General features: G+C 34.3%; 2 protein-coding genes across 2 annotated transcripts in view; both read right to left on the bottom strand.

Moving 5' to 3' along the window:
• LOC139499281 (uncharacterized) overlaps positions 1 to 20,226 on the bottom strand; it is a 740,979-nt gene that overhangs the window by 24,925 nt on the left and 695,828 nt on the right. The window lies entirely within an intron of this gene.
• LOC139499061 (kielin/chordin-like protein) lies at positions 4,968 to 11,576 on the bottom strand. The gene is made up of 4 exons (XM_071287728.1): positions 10,957 to 11,576; positions 10,208 to 10,330; positions 5,564 to 5,725; positions 4,968 to 5,139 (listed from the first exon to the last, which is right to left on the bottom strand). The coding sequence occupies exons 1-4, from the start codon at positions 11,528 to 11,530 to the stop codon at positions 5,021 to 5,023; spliced, it is 978 nt and encodes a 325-aa protein (XP_071143829.1). The 5' UTR covers positions 11,531 to 11,576; the 3' UTR covers positions 4,968 to 5,020.

Raw genomic sequence — 20,226 nt, 5'->3', positions numbered from 1 at the left:
GTAAAAACTATCCAGCTGTTAAACATGCTATTGTTCCAATATGATTTATCGATTTCCATATAATCAACAACTACATCTCTGTCCCCAGACAAAACTATTTATATAGTTAAAAATATCATCATAATCAAATTATTTTATTACTGTTAAAAGTAGCAATATGCAACTATATTTCTACCTTACTTTTAAATTTATATTTGTAGTTAGATCTGAAAACAACTCACTTTTACATGAATTTCACTTACCTAATTTAATCATGATATGATTTTCACAATTATGATCTTTGAAATTACTTCTGATTTTCTTCCCTATGTTTCATGATAATTTTCTTTTTAAAAGGATGATATCGACTTGAATATTTCAGGAAATTTTTTCAAGGATAATTTGTGAAATTATTTCCCATTATAATAAATATTTTTTAACAATTTCGCTTTATTTCAAATACACTATTATAATTTCATTGTATTTTTAAAGGATAATTTTTTTCTTACTTAACTATTCAATAAGTTAACTACCCAGATAGAATTTCACGACAAAGGATAAAATATCCCAGGGAAATAGTTTCCTCCGGATAAAAAAGTAACAACAACTACTGTGACATTTTTTCCTCCGGATCAAATTTCACCCAGTTGGACAGCATCGAGGACCCAACATTTTTACCAAATATAGCTTAGGTGATCTACTTCCTGGAATAGAAAATCCTTAAGAATTTCGGAAAAATGAAATGTTCTGTTAGCAGATAATTTATAATAATGACCATATCAATGGTCATGATATGGTCATTCATGTCATTAGAGAAGTGCTGACTACTGGTCATGTGATACACTAGGGGAGGAGTCAAGTGCTGACTACTGGTCTTGTGATACACTAGGGGAGGAGTCAAGTGCTGACTACTGGTCTTGTGATACACTAGGGGAGGAGTCAAGTGATGACTACTGGTCTTGTGATACACTAGGGGAGGAGTCAAGTGCTGACTACTGGTCTTGTGATACACTAGGGGAGGAGTCAAGTGCTGACTACTGGTCTTGTGATACACTAGGGGAGGAGTCATCAAAAACAGTCTCATCGACTGTCACTAAACTCATATTTTGTATACTATACACTTGTTTTGTCAACAAAAGACTCACCAGTGACGCTCGAATTAAAAAGTCTAAACGGCCAACTACCGATATAATAATAGTGATAGGAAACGCAAGTTCTTGAATATTGCATCAACCGAGAAATATAATTGCACTCCATACACAGGCGCTACTGGAATTTGGCTACATAAAAATGAACAGTTCATAATTGGAGAGCTAAAATCATCTCAGTGTTTATCTTATTTTAAAGTTTTGTTCCTTACCTACCCTTATCATTATAAATGACAATATTCTATTTTAAACTACTTCATAAGTTATAAAGATGAAATTTATTTAACCTTTCTTGACGTTCAGCCTTTTATTAATCTCAACAGCCAAGTCGAAATCATGTAGCAGTATATTAGGAAAATGTTTGTTAACAAGCATTGTGTGCCAATTGACAGATACTATGGAGATATGTATGAGGTTTACAAAATAACGAATAAGAGCAAAATGTACAGAATATGAAATAATTACATGCATTTTAATTAAATCCATGTTCATTCTTGCATTACTTTGATTAAGGTGGTACCTAACACTACAGGGAGATAACTCTGTAATATCAGCTAAACGTTTTATTTACGTTGCCTTGTGAAGGCAATATAAAGCTTCTCAATGATCAAAATTAGTATTTGTCAAACTGCTATATAACCAGTGTAATTTTTCTGATAAAACACTTGGTTCAAATTTTTTGATTTTTTTTTATATTTTTGTTAAAGGGTCAAAGTAAATACTTTGTCAAAATTTTATGAAAATTAAACGAGCCAAATTAATTTTAGTGAAAGTGTTGGGTACCACCTTAAAAGTTGGAAATGAAGTTTATATAAATAAGGCCATTAGTTTTTTCGTTTGAATTGTTTTACATGTTAGTTCGGGGCCTATGCGGTATGGGCTTTGCTCATTGTTGATAACCGTACGGTGACCTACAGTTGTTAAATTCTGTGTCATTTTGGTCTCTTGTGGAGAGTTGTCACATTGGCAATCATACCACATTTTTTTTTTTCATATTTCATAAAGCATAATTATGCGTTTGTGGCACGGAACCTCAAAATATGTTCTTGCCTTTTTCTTTTTTTTTTTTCTTTTTTTTTTTTTTTAACTTTCTCCACACAATATTATAATTAGTGTTGTCAACGATTAACCGGTTAACCGGTTAACCGGTCGAACGACCGAATACTGAATACCAAAAACGCTAACCGGTTAACCGGACTTTTTTTAAATTTTGATAGATTTGATATAAATTTGTATTGAAATCAATAAATAGTTATGTTTTATTTTAAAAATTTCGTCGTGGTAATTAATTTTACAGATCAATTGTGCAGTATATTGATTGCTATTGTTAATCCTAAAAACATAAAATTAATTAGAGCTCGGGCAGGATCTTAAACAAACATAATTAGTATTACATGTTTTTTTAGCAGTAACTTTAAATCAGTGATGCGATTAAATTTTACTAATTACTTCATTATTTCGTTTTTGATCTAATATTGTGTAAACCTACATCTAAATGTGCAACCCCCGTAGTGCTAGGCTTAGTTTTATTTTAAACGAAATGCTAACTCAAAAATTAAGAAATGCAAATCAATGTGAATGTTCTCAATGTATACATGCAAACTGGAGCACAATTAAACCTTACATAAACATCTCTTTGAAAATCAGCAACATCTTTGTGTAAATGAAATGTGGAACTGTTTTAAAACAACAATAACAAAAGCAGTGAAAGATCACATCCCACATAAAACAGCAAAATCAAAGGACGGTCACCCATGGGTCACAATGGAAACAAAACGGCTCATTAGAAAAAGAGATAGACTTTATAAAAAATCAAAAAAATCTGGGAATGCATCACTCGCTAAAAAAATACAAGATTTCAAGATTTATTGATAACGCTCAGACACATAAATGTGTAACATGAGGTCAAAGTATAATACATAAACAATTGAATGACGAAATGAGCATGCAGTACTATCTAAACACATAGAAATACAATAATAATGGTAAATATTTTAGAATAAACAAGCAATTTTCTTAATAAAATATGACAATCGTTTGTAGACCTCCACAAAGAGGTTAAACACCAGGTGCAGAAAAGTATACGAAAATCATACTGGGAATACATTGAAAGCATCATATTACCACCACAAGATGAAACAAATTTTGGCACTATGAACAAATTTTGGACCTACATTAAACATAAAAAAAAATAATAAATATAAGGGCAGCACTTATAAACAACTAGTATTATAATTTATAATACTAGTTGTTTATAAGTGCTGCCCTTATATTTATTATTATTTATATTCCTCCAAGGATATATACTTGCATTGTATTTAAAGTACAGCTATTGTTGCATCGTGTAGATAAGAGCTATTTTGGCTATTTGGTAAAATTAAGTAATAATATAATAATAAAAAAAACACACGAAACATGAAAGAGAAAAAGCTGTGGTCATTCCCCAAACAACGGAGTTCAAAGGATACGAAATAGTTCAGATATCAGTTCTATTTTATGAATTATTCTTTGACATTTTGACGAGATGACGAACTCGTTAATTAGATGACAAACTCGTTTATAACATGATGAACACGTTGCTGAGATGACGAACTCGTTGGTGAGATGACGAACTCGTTGGAGAGATGACGAACTCGTCGACTTAAATGACGAACTCGTTGATGAGATGGCGAACTCATAGATGAGATGACGAACTCGTTGGTAAGATGACGAACTCGTTGATGACATGACGAACTCGTTGGTAAGATGACGAACTCGTTGATGAGATGACAAACTCGTTGATGAGATGACGAACTCGTTGATAAGATGACGAACTCGTTGGTAAGATGACGAACTCGTTGATGACATGACGAACTCGTTGGTAAGATGACGAACTCGTTGATGAGATGACAAACTCGTTGGTGAGATGACGAACTCGTTGATGAGATGTCGAACCCGTTGGAGAGATGACAAACTCGTTGATGAGATGACGAACTCGTTGTTGAGATGACGAACTCGTTGGAGAGATGACGAACTCGTTGGAGAGATGACAAACTCGTTGATGAGATGACGAACTCGTTAGAGAGATTTCGAACTCGTTTATGAGATGTCGAACCCGTTGGAGAGATGACAAACTCGTTGATGAGATGACGAACTCGTTGTAGAGATGACGAACTCGTTGGAGACATGGCGAACTTGTTGGGGAGATGTCGAACTCGTTTATGAGATGTCGAACCCGTTGGAGAGATGACAAACTCGTTGGAGAGATGTCGAACCCGTTGTTGAGATGACGAACTCGTTGGAGAGATGACGTACTCATTGGAGAGATGGCGAACTCGTTTATGAGATGACGAAGTCGTTGGAGAAATGTCGAACTCGTTTATGAGATGTCGAACCCGTTGGAGAGATGACAAACTCGTTGGAGAGATGTCGAACCCGTTGTTGAGATGACGAACTCGTGAGAGAGATGACGAACTCGTTGGAGATATGTATAACTCGTTTATGAGATGACGAACTCGTTGGAGAGATGTCGAACTCGTTTATGAGATGTCGAACCCGTTGGCGAGATGACAAACTCGTTGATGAGATGACGAACTCGTTGTTGAGATGACGAACTCGTTGGAGAGATAACGAACTCGTTGGAGAGATGTCGAACTCGTTTATGAGATGACGAACTCTTTGGAGAGATGTCGAACTCGTTTATGAGATGTCGAACCCGTTGGAGAGATGAAGAACTCGTTAATGAGATGACGAACTCGTTGATGAGATGACGAACTCTTTGATGATATGACGAACTCGTTGGAGAGATGAAGAACTCGTTGATGAGATGACGAACTCGTTGACTTAAAACAAATACAGAAGAACTAGCTATGAATATGTTTATTGTATCATGATTGATATTTTTGAACTACGTTTTACGAGGCAAGAATTTCATTGCACTTTCCTGTGAGTCCAGTACACCTACATAGTTTTCCTTCATGTATAATGTCCTTAAAGGCTGGGAAAATGTGACCCTCTATCATGCAGTTTGGTCCTAAAATGTAAAATGCAATTACATTGGAAATCTAAAGAATATCCAAATACAAATACAAATGTAACAGGACTATAAAGGCACTGACCACCCTTCTTGTGTTTGATAGAACCAGTGGCGGAATCAGGGGGGGGGGGTCCGGTGGTTGGAACCCCCTTTTTTGGGGGCCGATCAATGCATTTGAATGGGATGGGAGCGTATAGTTGGAACCCCCCCCCTTTTTTAAATGGCTGGATCCGCGCTTGAGAACCAATATTTTAAGAGGAAAAATATGTTCCTCACAAAAGATGAATTTTCGATGTAGAAGTCGTTCCTTTAAAATGGTATCAAAACAAACAAAGGGGTAATGATAGAACCATTATTAAAAAGTATAACTATAATATAAATATAATATAAACTATAATATACATTATATATGATCACTCACCATTTGGACAGGACTCGCAACAGGCTCCCTTAAGAAGGACCCGATCAGCACATGGTTGCATTGGACATGGTAAAGGGTGACAGTAATGCTGACCACCTTGTTCACAAGGGTACGGACAGTCTGTAGTATCTTTACGTATTGCTGCAGTTGTTACCATCGTATCTGAAGAAAGATCCAAAAACAAAAAGTTTGATAAAAAAAATATTTATCAAAACTCATCACATAAGTATACTATGTATACCACTCGACACAATTGGCCCTCAAACAAAATACATGCATACTAAGAGTTAACATTCATACATTAAAATACAATATATATTACAATATAATTACATTAGATGTATGTTTCATTATAATACTTTATTCTGATTGGCTAACTGCACATCACGTGTTATTTCATAAGCAATTGCATTACTCAATAAAACTTATCATTCATGATAACACGTGGTCCCACAATAAAGTGCACAGGTGAATTAAATTTTTAAAAAAATCGTGTTTTCATGATCATAGGTAAAAAATGTAATTATAAGTATTGAATGCTTCTTTTTGTAACTTCATAGGGTTGTAAAAGCGTTGACCGTGCGCACATTTTTAGAATGAAGCGCTTCCGCGCTTCATACAAAATGTACTTTGGTCAACGCTTTTACACCCCAATGAAGCTACAAAAAGAAGCATTCAATTCTTAAATATATCACTAGTATATACACAATTCAATTATTCAAATATACAAATGGTAATAAATGGCAATATTTGATAAAGTTTTTTAAAGGAAAACAAATTATTTGACTTGCATATAACATGTATAATTTTAAAGAAAATGATTATAACAATGTTTCTTGAATAATTCCACATTTATACGACATTTTTTTTTATTTCGAGTGGTAAATTAGTCCATACTTTGGTTGCAGAATAATGAAAAGATGTTTTTTTATAAAAATTTGTATTTGGTCTTTGAACAAAAAGATCATTATTAGAGACAGATCGTAAGTTGAGGTGTTGCACATCATCAATATTTAGCATTGCTAAGTAATTAATCAGGTGTTAGTCCATTTACAATTTAATACATTAGAATTAATTGTTGGTATTTTATGCTTTTGGTAAAAGATACATGTATATCAAAATATATTTGAGCTTACACTCAATAATAAGAAAGAATGTACTAATAATATAGTGCGCATATATATATATATGTGGAACAAGTAAAAAAAAACAGACAAAAATGAGAATGAAAGATGCATATTACCAACCGTATAGTTTTACATAAAACAACAACATTCCTTTCTACTAGTATATACTAGTATGATAAGTTGATTGGTCGCAGGGGCGGATCCAGCCATTTTAAAAAGGGGGGTTCCCAACCCAAAGTAAAGGGGGGTTCCAACTGTATGCTCCCATTCAAATGCATTGATCGTCAAAAAAGGGGGGTTCAAACCCCCGGACCACCCCCGCCCCCTGGATCCCATAATGGGTCGATAACAATAAAACTATAACAAGTGGTCATCATTGTGGCCGTAAAGTTAATTGAGGTTGTTTTCTGCCATAGAGTGCTGGTGGTCATTACTAATTCCAGTTTGCTAGTGGTCATCGTTATCGCATGGACTGCTGTTGGTTATAGTTATCACCCTTAAGTGCTGGTGGTCATCGTTATCGCCATAGATGATTTTTTTGTCATCGTTATCGCCATAGATGATTTTTTGTCATCGTTATCGCCATATATGCTGTTGAGCATAATTATAGTGCTGTTGGTTATCGTTATCACCATGGAGTGTTGTTTGTCATTGTAAAAGCTATAAAGTGCTGTTGGTTATCGGCATTGCGATATAGCGCTGTTGGTTATCGTTATCGCCATAAAGTGCTGGTGGTCATCGTTATCGCCATAAGTGTGATGTTGATCATCGTTATCGCCATAGAGTGCTGTTAGTCATCGTTAGCGCCATAGAGTGCTGTTAGTCATCGTTAGCGCCATAGAGTGCTGTCTGTCATCGTTAGTGCCATAGAGTGCTGTTAGTCATCGTTAGCGCCATAGAGTGTTGTTTGTCATCGTTAGTGCCATAGAGTGTTGTTTGTCATCGTTAGTGCCATAGAGTGCTGTCTGTCATCGTTAGTGCCATAGAGGGCTTTATGCCATTGTTATCCTCATTACGTGCTATTGATCATCGTTAAAGCTTTAAAGTGTCGATCGTCATCATTTTTTTGCATATAGTGCTGAGTGTTATTGGTCATCGTTATAGCCATAAAGTGATGTTGGTCATCGTTATAGCCATAAAGTGATGTTGGTCATCGTTATAGCCATAAAGTGATGTTGGTCATCGTTATAGCCATAAAGTGATGTTGGTCATCGTTATAGCCATAAAGTGATGTTGGTCATCGTTATAGCCATAAAGTGATGTTGGTCATCGTTATAGCCATAAAGTGATGTTGGTCATCGTTATAGCCATAAAGTGATGTTGGTCATCGTTATAGCCATAAAGTGATGTTGGTCATCGTTATAGCCATAAAGTGATGTTGGTCATCGTTATAGCCATAAAGTGATGTTGGTCATCGTTATAGCCATAAAGTGATGTTGGTCATCGTTATAGCCATAAAGTGATGTTGGTCATCGTTATAGCCATAAAGTGATGTTGGTCATCGTTATAGCCATAAAGTGATGTTGGTCATCGTTATAGCCATAAAGTGATGTTGGTCATCGTTATAGCCATAAAGTGATGTTGGTCATCGTTATAGCCATAAAGTGATGTTGGTCATCGTTATAGCCATAAAGTGATGTTGGTCATCGTTATAGCCATAAAGTGATGATGTTCATAGTTATCGCCATATAGTGCTATTGGTAATCGTTATCGTCATATAGTGCAGGGTTGCGTTCAATATCGTAGCAGCTACAAAGGGCAACGTAGATTTTTGACTGAACGTGTAGCTAACCTAGTTACTTACTAAATCAATTTTGCAGCTAGGCTAGATACACGTTTAGTAGTAAAAAATCTACGTAGTCCTTAGTAGCTGCTATGATATTGAACGCAACCCTGGTGGTTATCGTCATAGAGTGATGGGATCATCGTTATCGCCATTAAGGGCATACGATACAGTTTTGATCCCGTATTTACAAGTTGATGAAAATTTGCATATAGGCTATTTTTTACCCGATTAAATCAAATATGTAATAAGAAATATACCTTCATGTGCTACTTTTTGATTTAATTGACGTCGAAATTTTGTATGTTTGCTCAAAATTCGGATTTGTGGCCGTATTTTCCCTTTCGAAAGAAAACCATAACTTTTTTGTTTTGAAACACAAATTGTTTTTTTGTTGAATATTTTGTAATTTCTGTATTTTATAAGAATTATTTATAGTATAACTAATCGCCGTATTTGAATATCAAAAATAAGACAACGCGTGACAGAACGACGCATGGATTAAACGAGTGCGCAGAGAGTGAAATAACCACGTTTATTTCACATGTGAAATTATCGGTTTTTATCTAACTGGGAAATCAATGTAATTCATTGCAACCAATGTAATAAAAAAATTTATGCATTTTTTGTTCAGAAATAACTCTATATTAGCAAATGGTCATGAATTGAGAAAAAAAACGTCATTTTTTACTGTATATTTATCAAAATTAAAAAAATTGCACTATTTACAGTTTTATAAAAAAAATTATTACATTGGTTGCAATAAATTACATTGATTTTCCAGTTAAATAAACACCGATAATTTCTCTTGTGAAATAAACGTGGTTATTTCACTCTCTGATGTACAACAATATGTGTTGTCAAGACGTCGATAACGTCGGATCAAAACAAATTGTAAATGCGTAGGAAAAACGTATAGTCCCTTACATTTTCTACATTAATTTCATAAAAAAAAGCCTTTTGACAATGTAATAAAAAGTATAACTAATCGCCGTATTTGAATATCAAAAATAAGACAACTTGTGACCGAACGCCGCTATGGATTAAACTCGTGCTGCGCACTTGTTTAATCCATGCGTCGTTCGGTCACACGTTGTCTTATTTTTTTTATATTCAAATACGGCGATTAGTTATACTATAACTATGCATTTTTTGTTCAGAAATAACTCTATATTAGCAAATGGTCATGAATTGAGAAAAAAACCTCATTTTTTACTGTATATTTATCAAAATTAAAAAAATTGCACTATTTACAGTTTTATAAAATTTTGTCCATCTAATCTCCCTGCAAAATGAAACAAAATGTCGTTTTAAAAAATAGGGGTCCATGCACTCGTTTTCAAATTAAATCAGTTTGAATGATAAAAATCAGTCGAAAAACGCATCTTTTTCCCGATATGTCACAGTTTGACGTCGCGAAAATAACATTTTACGTTAGCAACGTCATTACGTCCCCTGTAACTGTATCGTATGCCCTTAATGTGCTAGTGGTTATCGTTATTGTCATATAGTCCAATGGGTCACCGGTTTTGCATATATCTGTCGGTCATCGCATTTGTAATAAAGTAGAGTTGTTATTCGTAAGAATAAAATAAGCTTTTTACATTATGGCAACATAACCAAGGCGGCCGTTGAGTCAATGCGGTAATCATTGTGGTCGAGGGGTGAAGATATTTAAGTAGGATGCTTTGATTTAAAGTGTATTCTGATTGCAGACATGATATACCATCTCACCATTGCATATTGCACAACATTCTCCTGGAGGGGTGTGTGTGTGTGTACAGTTTGGTAGCGGTGGTGGGCACGGGGGTGGGTAACAAAACTTGTGACCATTAACTGTACATGGATGAGGACAGTCTACAATAAAAAAAAAAAAGAACAGCTATAATTTGACATGACTAACAAATTGAGTCAAGAAAAAAAAATACTGCACAGAATTTTAAAAAAAATGACTATTTGTTTTCAATCAAGGTATAAAAGTGGACTATATATATGCGGTGTGGGCTTTGCGCATTGTTGAAGACCACACGATTAACTATAGTTGTAAATTTCTGTATGATTTGGTCTCTTTTGAGAAGTTGTCTCATTGGCAATCATACCACATCTTCATTTTTATATGTCATCGGACATTGCATAGCTCTCCCTCTTCTCTGAAGTACTCGATTATTTTAACGAATGTAACTTAACCTTTTTTCTATTGATAAAAACTTGATAATATATAATTTAATGATGATCTTATATTTTGTTTGCATAATGATTACATACATGCCTAATGAACAGTTGTCTCATTGGCCATTATAACGTTACATGCATTCTTATTTTTGAATTCGCGGTGTAGTTTTGTTCATTGTTGAAAGCCGTACGATGACCTATTTTTGTTAACTTGTACGTCAATTTTGTCTCTGGTGTGGTGTTGTCTAATTAATTGCAATATCACCACATCTTCTTTCTCCTATACAACATACATAGTGTCGAATACTTACGTTTAGGACACTGTGGGCAGCATGTTCCCTCTATTGTCACGGGGTCGTCGCACGGAGGTTTAGGGCACGGGATCGGTCCACAGAAATGACTTCCACCTTGTTTGCATGGGTGTGGACAGTCCGGTGTATTTGGACATACCGGACAGCATGCGCCGTATGGTACAAAAGAATTATTACATGGAGGTGCCGGACAAGGAATATGTCTGCAATACCTCTTTCCTCCTTGCATACATGGGTGAGGACAATCGGTTCCATTTTTGCACTCTGCGCAGCAGGCGCCCGTTGGAGTAACAGGGTTGTCACACGGAGGCTTAGGACACGGTATTGGTTCACAAAAGTGTCTACCGCCTTGGGTACATGGATGAGGACAATCAGTGCTGTTCGGACATACTGGACAACAAGCGCCCTCTGGTGTGAATGAGTTGTTGCATGGCGGATGAGGACAAGGTATAGGGTGACAGTATCGATGCCCTCCCTGCATACACGGATGTGGACAACTCTCTAGTAAACCATAGGTTATTCCAAGTAAAGCTGTTAAGGTTAATCCATATAAGTACAATACATTCGTCGCCATTTCTATTGGGAAATGTCAATGTTCTCTTATCTTGTTTGGTGTAGTGACCTTACAGATAGTAATGTCAAGCAAATTTTCAATCAAGATTTTGACACGAATAAATAAAAACTGAACGATTATAAGTTGTAATTTTGGTTACGATCTGTCTTCAACTTGAACATGTCAATTGATGTTCAACAAAAATATTTGACATATAAATCTGAAAACTTTCCGAATATTTTACTTCTTGACTGATTAATTCGATTAGTCACCAAAATTGGCCTTTTTTTTTCTATTGCATTTTTTTGGGCATACATTGGCTCTTTATCTTCTGTTCTGTAAACACAAACGGCACCAATCTCATGTGTAAAAGTGGAAACCAAATTGAATAGTAACCACCAGTCATGATATTTTATCTTAAATTCACAATATGAGTATTGCTACAATTATACATCACGCAGCATAAGATATGAAATGTATATTCAACACTGTAACTATAGAATATAAATAAGATGTGGCATGAGTACAATGAGGCAACTATCTACAGCTTACTTACTTCACAGCAAGACAATAAAGGGCCTCAAAATGTATACATACATTTTTATAAGTTCTAATATAATTATGTTATACGATCAACCAGTTTTAATAAGATTTTTTATTATTTGAAGTCCGTGTCATTACTTTTATAGACGTTAAACTTCTCCAATTTTGCATTGGGAAACGTCTTACCTTCCCAATGTTAGCTAGCCACTGGCACTCAACAAACAGAAGATTCAGCAATATGTACCATAATAGACAACTTTCGAGTTCGATGCATTTCCGTCAAAAATTCTGGTTTTAGTGAACGTCATTTGTGCGTTTAGGGGCGTCGTCACTTCCATTCCAATGTTGAGCGAGTGGTTGGAAAACTATAATTCTATATTGTACGAATTATTCGGCAAATTGAATTCTCAAAATTGACAATCAGCATTGCTGTCATTAGGGAATTGTCATTAAGTACCTACAGAACATCCATTATTTCTAGTTTATCCTGCACAATGACGATCACTAAGACGCTTGATGAACGTAAATAGTGCAGGGATACAGGCGACCCCCTCTATCTGGTAAATGACGTCATAAAGGCGCGTATAATTGACGAGTTTTTTTCCGGTGACGGATGAACTCGAAAGTGGTCTATTGATTGTATAACATGTACTACTTTCCGACTGTACCTTAACAGTTGGAGTTCTAGACTGTTTCCGAAAACAGATCATCAGTATGTTGATCGATGGAGTGCTGAACCACAAAGAAGAGCACTCACTGAAGAAAATGGGCATAAAAAAGATTTCAAGAGGACGGCCTTATGATAGACCGAGACATATATAATACATGTGATATTAAAGTATGACTGTAATAGAACCAGTAAACCAACACTGCGAGGCAACAAGTGATGCTTTGGTAAAATTAATTTTGAGGCTTATTTAAACGGTTGTTTGTGAGTAAAGGCTTATAGATTAGACCGTTGGTTTTCCCGCTTGAATGGTTTTACACTAGTAATTTTGGGGCACTTTATAGCTTGTTGTTCGGTGTGAGCCAAGGCTCCGTGTTGAAGGCCGTACATTGACCTATAATGGTTTACTTTTATAAATTGGTTATTTGGATGGAGAGTTGTCTCATTGGCACTCATACCACTTATCTTCCTATATCTATACACTGAACATTTTACTTCCAGTTAATTCTGGTGGATAATTTATTTTATTCATTTTATAAAAGGGGGTAATGGGGTAATGATGTCAAGTGAGTTTTGAAAAAGTCAGGACTAGACAGTTTGAAACTGAAAAGGCAGGATGACAATTAATTTTCACATGGTTACGTTGCCATACATATTTCCATGACGTTACTAAAATGATACGTAACGTAACGTCAACACATTACCGTACAAGCACATGCACGTTTCCTCGTTAATCGATTAATTGGTCATCTCATACATTCGGGGAAATTTCCCATATCTCTGGTGACCTTTGAGTTAACTTGAGTACACGTAGCAAACTATGCGTAGATTCTATGTTCAGGGATCTTTGCTTAATTTTCGGGCTAAAATTCGAAGTTATTTTTATTCTTTTCTAGAATACTATTAAAAAAACCCGACAATATGGAAATGAATGAAGATTCTTATAGCATAAATATTTTCAACAGTGAAAATATATTGAAGAAAATATAGCTCAATTACTGTATTTTGATATTAAAAGGGTGGTAAAGGGTTATTTTCGTGTAACGTGTTTTGCCATTTTTATTTCACGTGCAGCCGTGAAAAAGGTTCATCATTCACCGTGTTTTGTGAAATCGGTAAAAAAATCAACGTGCAAGAATTTTTATTTGTTCGTTCATCGTGAAATGGCAACTTTATTTCGCCTTCCTTCTTTCAGTTACCCCCTCTCTTTACGCCCCTCTATGAAGCATCATCATATGTAAGATTTGATATCATCAAATGATTAAAAAAAACGAGCAGTGTTCTCAGTTTCTTCATACTTAGCGCGGGTCTGTTTTTTTTCTAAAGCACCATCGATGAAGAGTTCGACTTAACACTTTGCAGATCTTTTCATATCACCACAAAATTAGGGATACAAGTAAATAGCATTGTAATAATTCAACCATCATAAGTCTCAACTAATTGAGTAAAAAATAGTTAAGCGGAAAATATTTCATAAATATAAAACAATACTTATCTTTTTTTTTCCGATAACGTATAATCTGAAATAAGTTTGCTTTAACTTAACAATTGTGTGACTTATCTTTCATTTGGATTTGCCTATTTGGTTTTGAGGAATGTCACTTTTCTGACTAGACCAGTACATGTAGTAGTGAACATTTAGCATTTATTTTGCTTCTTTTTTTTATAAATATATCCTAAACTGATTTTTTTTTGGTATTCAAGTCAATCAATATTTTACATGTCAACGGCATGCAAATTTTCATAATTTCACTTAATATTTTTTGTTTATGCAACACTTGATGTCTCAATTTAATGTATTAATATCTGTGGTTCACTTGACCTTTTAATGGTGTAAGCTGATTTTTACAGATACTATTTCTATAAAGTGTTATGAACTTAATATCAGTAAAAAAACATAATTATAGGTCCTATGCTGCATGTCCTAAAAACATGTCCGACTTAACCTCAGTCATTAAACGGGGTCTGTGACTGTCGATAAAAATATTTTATGTTTCTTGTTGCGATCTTTGACATCGATAATCTGATGTAGATCCCTTTTTCATAGGTGTGATTTCGGCAGAAAATGAGGAGAAACTATCTAATCGTAAAGACAAATTCTCTTGGCAAGAGTTTCTTTAGGTATTTCGTTAAAATCGACATAGCCCCAAATGCTTGAACTATTTTCTTTCATAGATTCCTATATTATGATGTATGTCTATTTTTGTTTAAAGGTAAGGTTGAAGTTTGAAATAAAAGAGGTAAATGTTGGTACCAATAGCAGTGGCGGACCCAGAGGGGGGCGTAGAGGGCGTACCCCTTTGCTCGGACCTTTTTTTTTTTTTTTTGGTAAAATGATTAATCAGACTTTGCCATTTCCCGTGTACCTTAGTACTCTAGTATTTAATTTTTATGCGACAATTCTTTACTTAGAAAGATATATTTTGCTGAAATTTACTGATTATCAAAGTCATGTGATTCGCTACAGTGGAGTTGACCAGTGCGTCGCTCTGTCAAATTACAGTAACACAATGCTTAGGCTGAGTGAGGATGACAATCATGACACCTTCATAGCAACAAAGTATTGACTTTTATTTCACTATATCACCAAACAGAAAGTAATACCCTATAGACTCCCCAGCAAAGGAGTCATCTAACTGCGAAAAACCCAAACGCCCCAGCCTATTTTAAAATAACATGGCTGAATAATGATCCCTGGGGCAGTCATTTTAAGCTCTAGATAAATTTAAAGTCGTAAGTACGAACCAATGGATTTAAGGAGACAGTCTTAGATATTTGAGAGAAAAAAATTGACTCTGATTTTTGCCGTAATGTCTGACCGGAATGTCTGTTTCGCCGAACTGATATATGGAATACATTTTTCAAGACCAGACTGCAACCTGCCTGCTGGGTGTGGCCTTTATGAAAAATTCTGGCCGTATCTGGATTGAAAACAAAAATCTCAACAGAATTGTATGGCATTAAATGAACATGATGAATAAAACGGGCATATTTTTTTGTGGCAGGGGTTTTAATGTCTGACCGGAATGTTCTTATATGATAGACAAAAAATAGGGAGAATACAGCATCGAAAATGTCCAACCATATAAACACCTTTACAGCAATTACAAAATATGCCCCACGCCAGGAACGGTTTTTAAAAAAAGTGCATACTACTTTATTTTATGTTTTTAGCCCAAAAAAGGGCCCAAAAAAAATTCGATCTTAATTTCGCCCCCCCCCTTTCCAAAATCCTGGATCCGCCCCTGCCAATAGTTTACTCCAATCATAATTACGGACGACGTACTTTCCTTTTGACTGTGATTGATTCTATAAGTTTGGAATTTGATTTGAAACATGCACAAATATAATCACAAGCTCAATTTTAAAAAAAGATCCAGACTCGGTGAAAATGAGACTTTAACTCCAGGACACAAACAAATTAACAAAGATATATAGAGGTCAAATTGCAGTCTGAAAAGAAGATAGTCGGACATATGCATTATACGATATTGCAAACACTAAAAGCAAAAGTATAAATTGGCTGTGAATAAAATTATTCGAGACTACCAGTATTTGCTATATCATTCAATTCCTAAATCAAAATATAGCAGTCTGATATCAACGAACGAAATCGCTTGGACATTAAAAAAAAACCCACTCAAATACTATCGAAAACAACGACTGGGACAATAAAACAACTCTCAGGCATGAGTGGAAAACATCGCCGATGACTGACACAGATAAATTGCCCCGGGTTAAAATGTTGCCATTCATATCCCATCCAGTTAGATAGAAGATAATACGCAATTTTAGACGACCCTTTATTTTCCAGTATTAAACCAAACGGAAAATTAAAAAAACACTGGTCTTAGAATCACAAGAGATGCCTCATAATATGTTTTTATATTTTTAACTCTTTTCCATAGCTCTATTTGATTATATCTTGATCTTTTTTTATGTTATAGTCATACGAAGTAGCTAGATTGGAGTCTTGTTTAATCTTTCCTAGTAACGAAAAAAACCGGATTCAAAATGATGACAATAGTGTAATAATATTAATGAATCAGATGGACTGATCTAAAGCCTAACTTCTGTATATACACAATTTCGTATATCAATTGCGTGTGTTGGGTTTGAATTGTCAGTACTATAGTATAAGCTTGTATGTAATTTTTATAGAATCATGCACTGCCGTCCGTGTTTATATATTGTTTATTCTTTAGCTGTTGTTGAACAATTATGTTTGTTAAAATAAATAATTCAGAATTTTCTTTTGGCACCAGTATTATTTTTGAAAGAGTCCGTTATGATATCTGAAAGTTATGATATCTGTATGTATGGTTTACAAATGAGACACATATAGCCACCACAGTCATCAGAACAATGCTATAAACTACGGGTCGTCGGCGTACTGCCTTCGACAATAGTTATGTATATATGATCTCCCCCAGTTCTTGGTTGGGTTGATGTTGCTCAGTCTTTAGTATTCTTTGCTGCCTTTAACTTGTCTTTTGGTCAGTTTTAGTGTTTTGCCATGGCATTATTAGTTTGTTTTCGTGAGTTTGACTATCTCTTTGGTATCTTTTACCTCTCTTTTTGTATGCACGATTGGTCACTGTATAATTCAATGTGAAACATTTAAAATGAGATAATCACGACATGCATGTTTAAGTATTGCAGGATCGAAAAAAAAAACATGAAAAGAAAGTGTATGTGATACGACAACTTTGCCAAAGGCTTCTTCCTAGATTTGGAATAACTCAGTAAATTTTTGTAGTCGTTAATTCCCTCCTCCAATCTAGAACTGTCGGGTACCAGTTTAACATTAGGATAGATAGCGAAAAGCTTTTAAAAAGAGCTTGACTTGTCAAAATTGGACCAAGCACAAAAAAAATAAAAACCAGCACAGTAACAAAGGACAAAACTAAATCCAAAAATACTCAGTAAGTGATGGGTAAATAAAAACACGACCTTAACTAAAAGTTGAATATGTATCTAACATATTGAATTGACAACAAAGTGATACGGATGTACAGTACACATAAGGTGGAGTATGCAGATTGTATGCCGTATTTAAGTATGTAATGATCAATCAAAATAATCAAGGTTTGATTTGGTTTTCGCAGAAATTATCTTATAATTAGACCGGCATTGTCAAAATTATTCCTTATAAGTTATAACTTTAATTGATTGTTTTAATACTAGTGAAGTAAACCTATGTTTAAGCCAACCCAAAATGGGTAAATTTCTCAAGAAATATGATGGGTTAAAGAGTGCATTCAAAAAGAGATATTCCCGGATTCTACCGACTATAGTTGCCGAGCTAACCTTCTTGAACAAACAGTTTTATTTAATATATTTACAAACAGCAAACTGTGTTACCAATTATCGAATGATTTTCGATCTGTAACACTTCACATTGTAAAAATCGGTAAAAAATAAATGGTTTTACTGCAAAACATTGTCAAGAATCAGTCCGGTCGACATTGCGCATGCGTGAATTCAGATACCCTACATGGAGACAATCGTTATATAGAAGTTATATGGAAAATAATCTTTAACAGACGATATTCAATTTTCTTCTCAGTTCTTTTCTTAGCTGTTGTGATCACCATAATCCTTAATGTGTCTTCTATTTAAAAATATAAATTATTTTAAAATAGTGTTTAAACTTCATGCAACAAATTTAGATTTTTCATTAAGTGATGTCAAATGGCTTACATTTTCCGTTATTCTTACAGAAAATGTCCTTTTTAGGGAAAAGTGGTCAGCTTTGAAAAAATAAATAAAATACTTTTACTGATGACATTCCTTGGCTGTTGTGTCCAAGAGAAAGATGAAAAGTTATAGTTTAATGTGGTGTAGTTTATTTTTAAATTGGTTATTGTCTCCTTGCACCAAATTTGATTTAAAAGTAGGCGATTTTAAGTTTTATTCTATCAATTTCTGTTTGACAACAGGATACATTGTTTGTGTAAACAGATAGTAGCCTGTTACACAATCTTGTTTATACAGTCATGCTGAGACATAATAATTCATGTGATATAGTGTAAACGACGTTTTGTATTAACTTGGTTTAGGGCTGAAGGATTAAAAAACAATAAATAATATGAAATTCACGTTTTTATTATTGAAGTTAATTATATCATGGAAGTATTATATGATTATATATATATTCCGGCAAAGTTTTTGTTTGTGTTTGTTATTACGTGCTTATAACCGATATTAAATAAAGTATGAGAATACAATCGTAATCTAAAAATTAACGCATTGTATCAAATAGATGCACGTTCAACTGAGTGTTTTATCAATACACAATCACATTTTTTTAAATTTTTTAGTTTCTATTCATATTTGGTTAAAAAAAAGTTCAGCAGTAGCTGTATGATTCGATGAGACAACTCTGCCAGTGACTAGTTGCATTTTAACTGGTCCTTTTGGCTCTTCGTAACAATGTTTTTATAACCTTTTTTAAGGCTATTTTCTCACGATTTGAATACACAATCATAAAGGAGAACAATTCCATTTCGTCAAAACAGCATATAGAATACACCTCTAAATTCGACCACTTGATACGGCAAGTTAAAAACAGATAATAGATTTTTCTTCAAAACCAAGTTTCTGTTATTAATTTCTTAAAAACTAAATATACGAATAATGTGTGCGCACAATACATTAGAAAGTTAGCACCTTTCAAGACACGTTTTACCATCATAATATAAATTTACATTCGCCGTCAAAAAGAAACTTGTTGATCGATGACTAAAATAATCGAAACTAACATATCTAAATACAACAGTATTCTTGTATAAAATGAAAATAAACTGCTGTTTATAGAATTGTCTTGTCATTTTATTTTATCCCAAGCTTTTCAACTGAATTAAAATTCATTGAACCGAAACAATATTAAATAAAAAGTCAATAGTTTCTTCACAAAACGATAAAAATTGTTAGCTTTGAACAGGTACTTGTATGACAATTAACATGTCAGCTTCATGCTATATACATGTACCTGTGGATACTCGAGGTGGATATATGGTGGAAACGATGCTGGAAGCTTGTATTATTTTATTAAAATCAGGAAAGGGTCAATAAATATGACATTTCTGAGATTTTATTTTCAGACATGATTTAAGTTTGTTGTCATAACGTAGATACAAACAAAATGTAGAATCTGCTTTTGAAATGACGCTTTCTCACTATCTTCGTGCAACCGTATAAGTTACTGTATGGCTTTTATCAATTAGCTAAACTCATATCGTATAGTAGCTGTATAACTTCAATAGAATTGAGAATGGAAACGGGAAATGTGTTATAAAAAGTGACAACAACCCGACAAAAGAGCAGAAAACAACCCATAGTCACCAATGGGTCTTTAACGCAAAAAGGGGGGGGGGATATTCAATACAATAATGTTATAACTATATATAGTTCAGCGAAAAGAACGTCACAAAAAACTCCGTAACATATAAATAAATCAAAATTGGAAAAAAAACCACACACACATAAGACTAACAAAATTTCT

This window comes from Mytilus edulis, chromosome 12, assembly GCF_963676685.1.
Source record: "Mytilus edulis chromosome 12, xbMytEdul2.2, whole genome shotgun sequence".
Lineage (NCBI taxonomy): Eukaryota > Metazoa > Mollusca > Bivalvia > Mytilida > Mytilidae > Mytilus > Mytilus edulis.
Note: the sequence above shows the minus strand (reverse complement) of the source record. Positions and strands in the feature narration are given on the sequence as shown.

What these genes read in the sequence shown, in the direction of transcription:
- LOC139499061 (XM_071287728.1), bottom strand. Translation starts at nt 11,530, where the DNA reads ATGGCGACGAATGTATTGTACTTATATGGATTAACCTTAACAGCTTTA. An exon ending in ATGTTGTGCAATATGCAATG is followed by an intron (nt 5,726 to 10,207) that starts GTGAGATGGTAT and finishes ATCTTTCTTCAG; the next exon opens with ATACGATGGTAACAACTGCA. An exon ending in TTGCGAGTCCTGTCCAAATG is followed by an intron (nt 5,140 to 5,563) that starts GTGAGTGATCAT and finishes TTTACATTTTAG; the next exon opens with GACCAAACTGCATGATAGAG.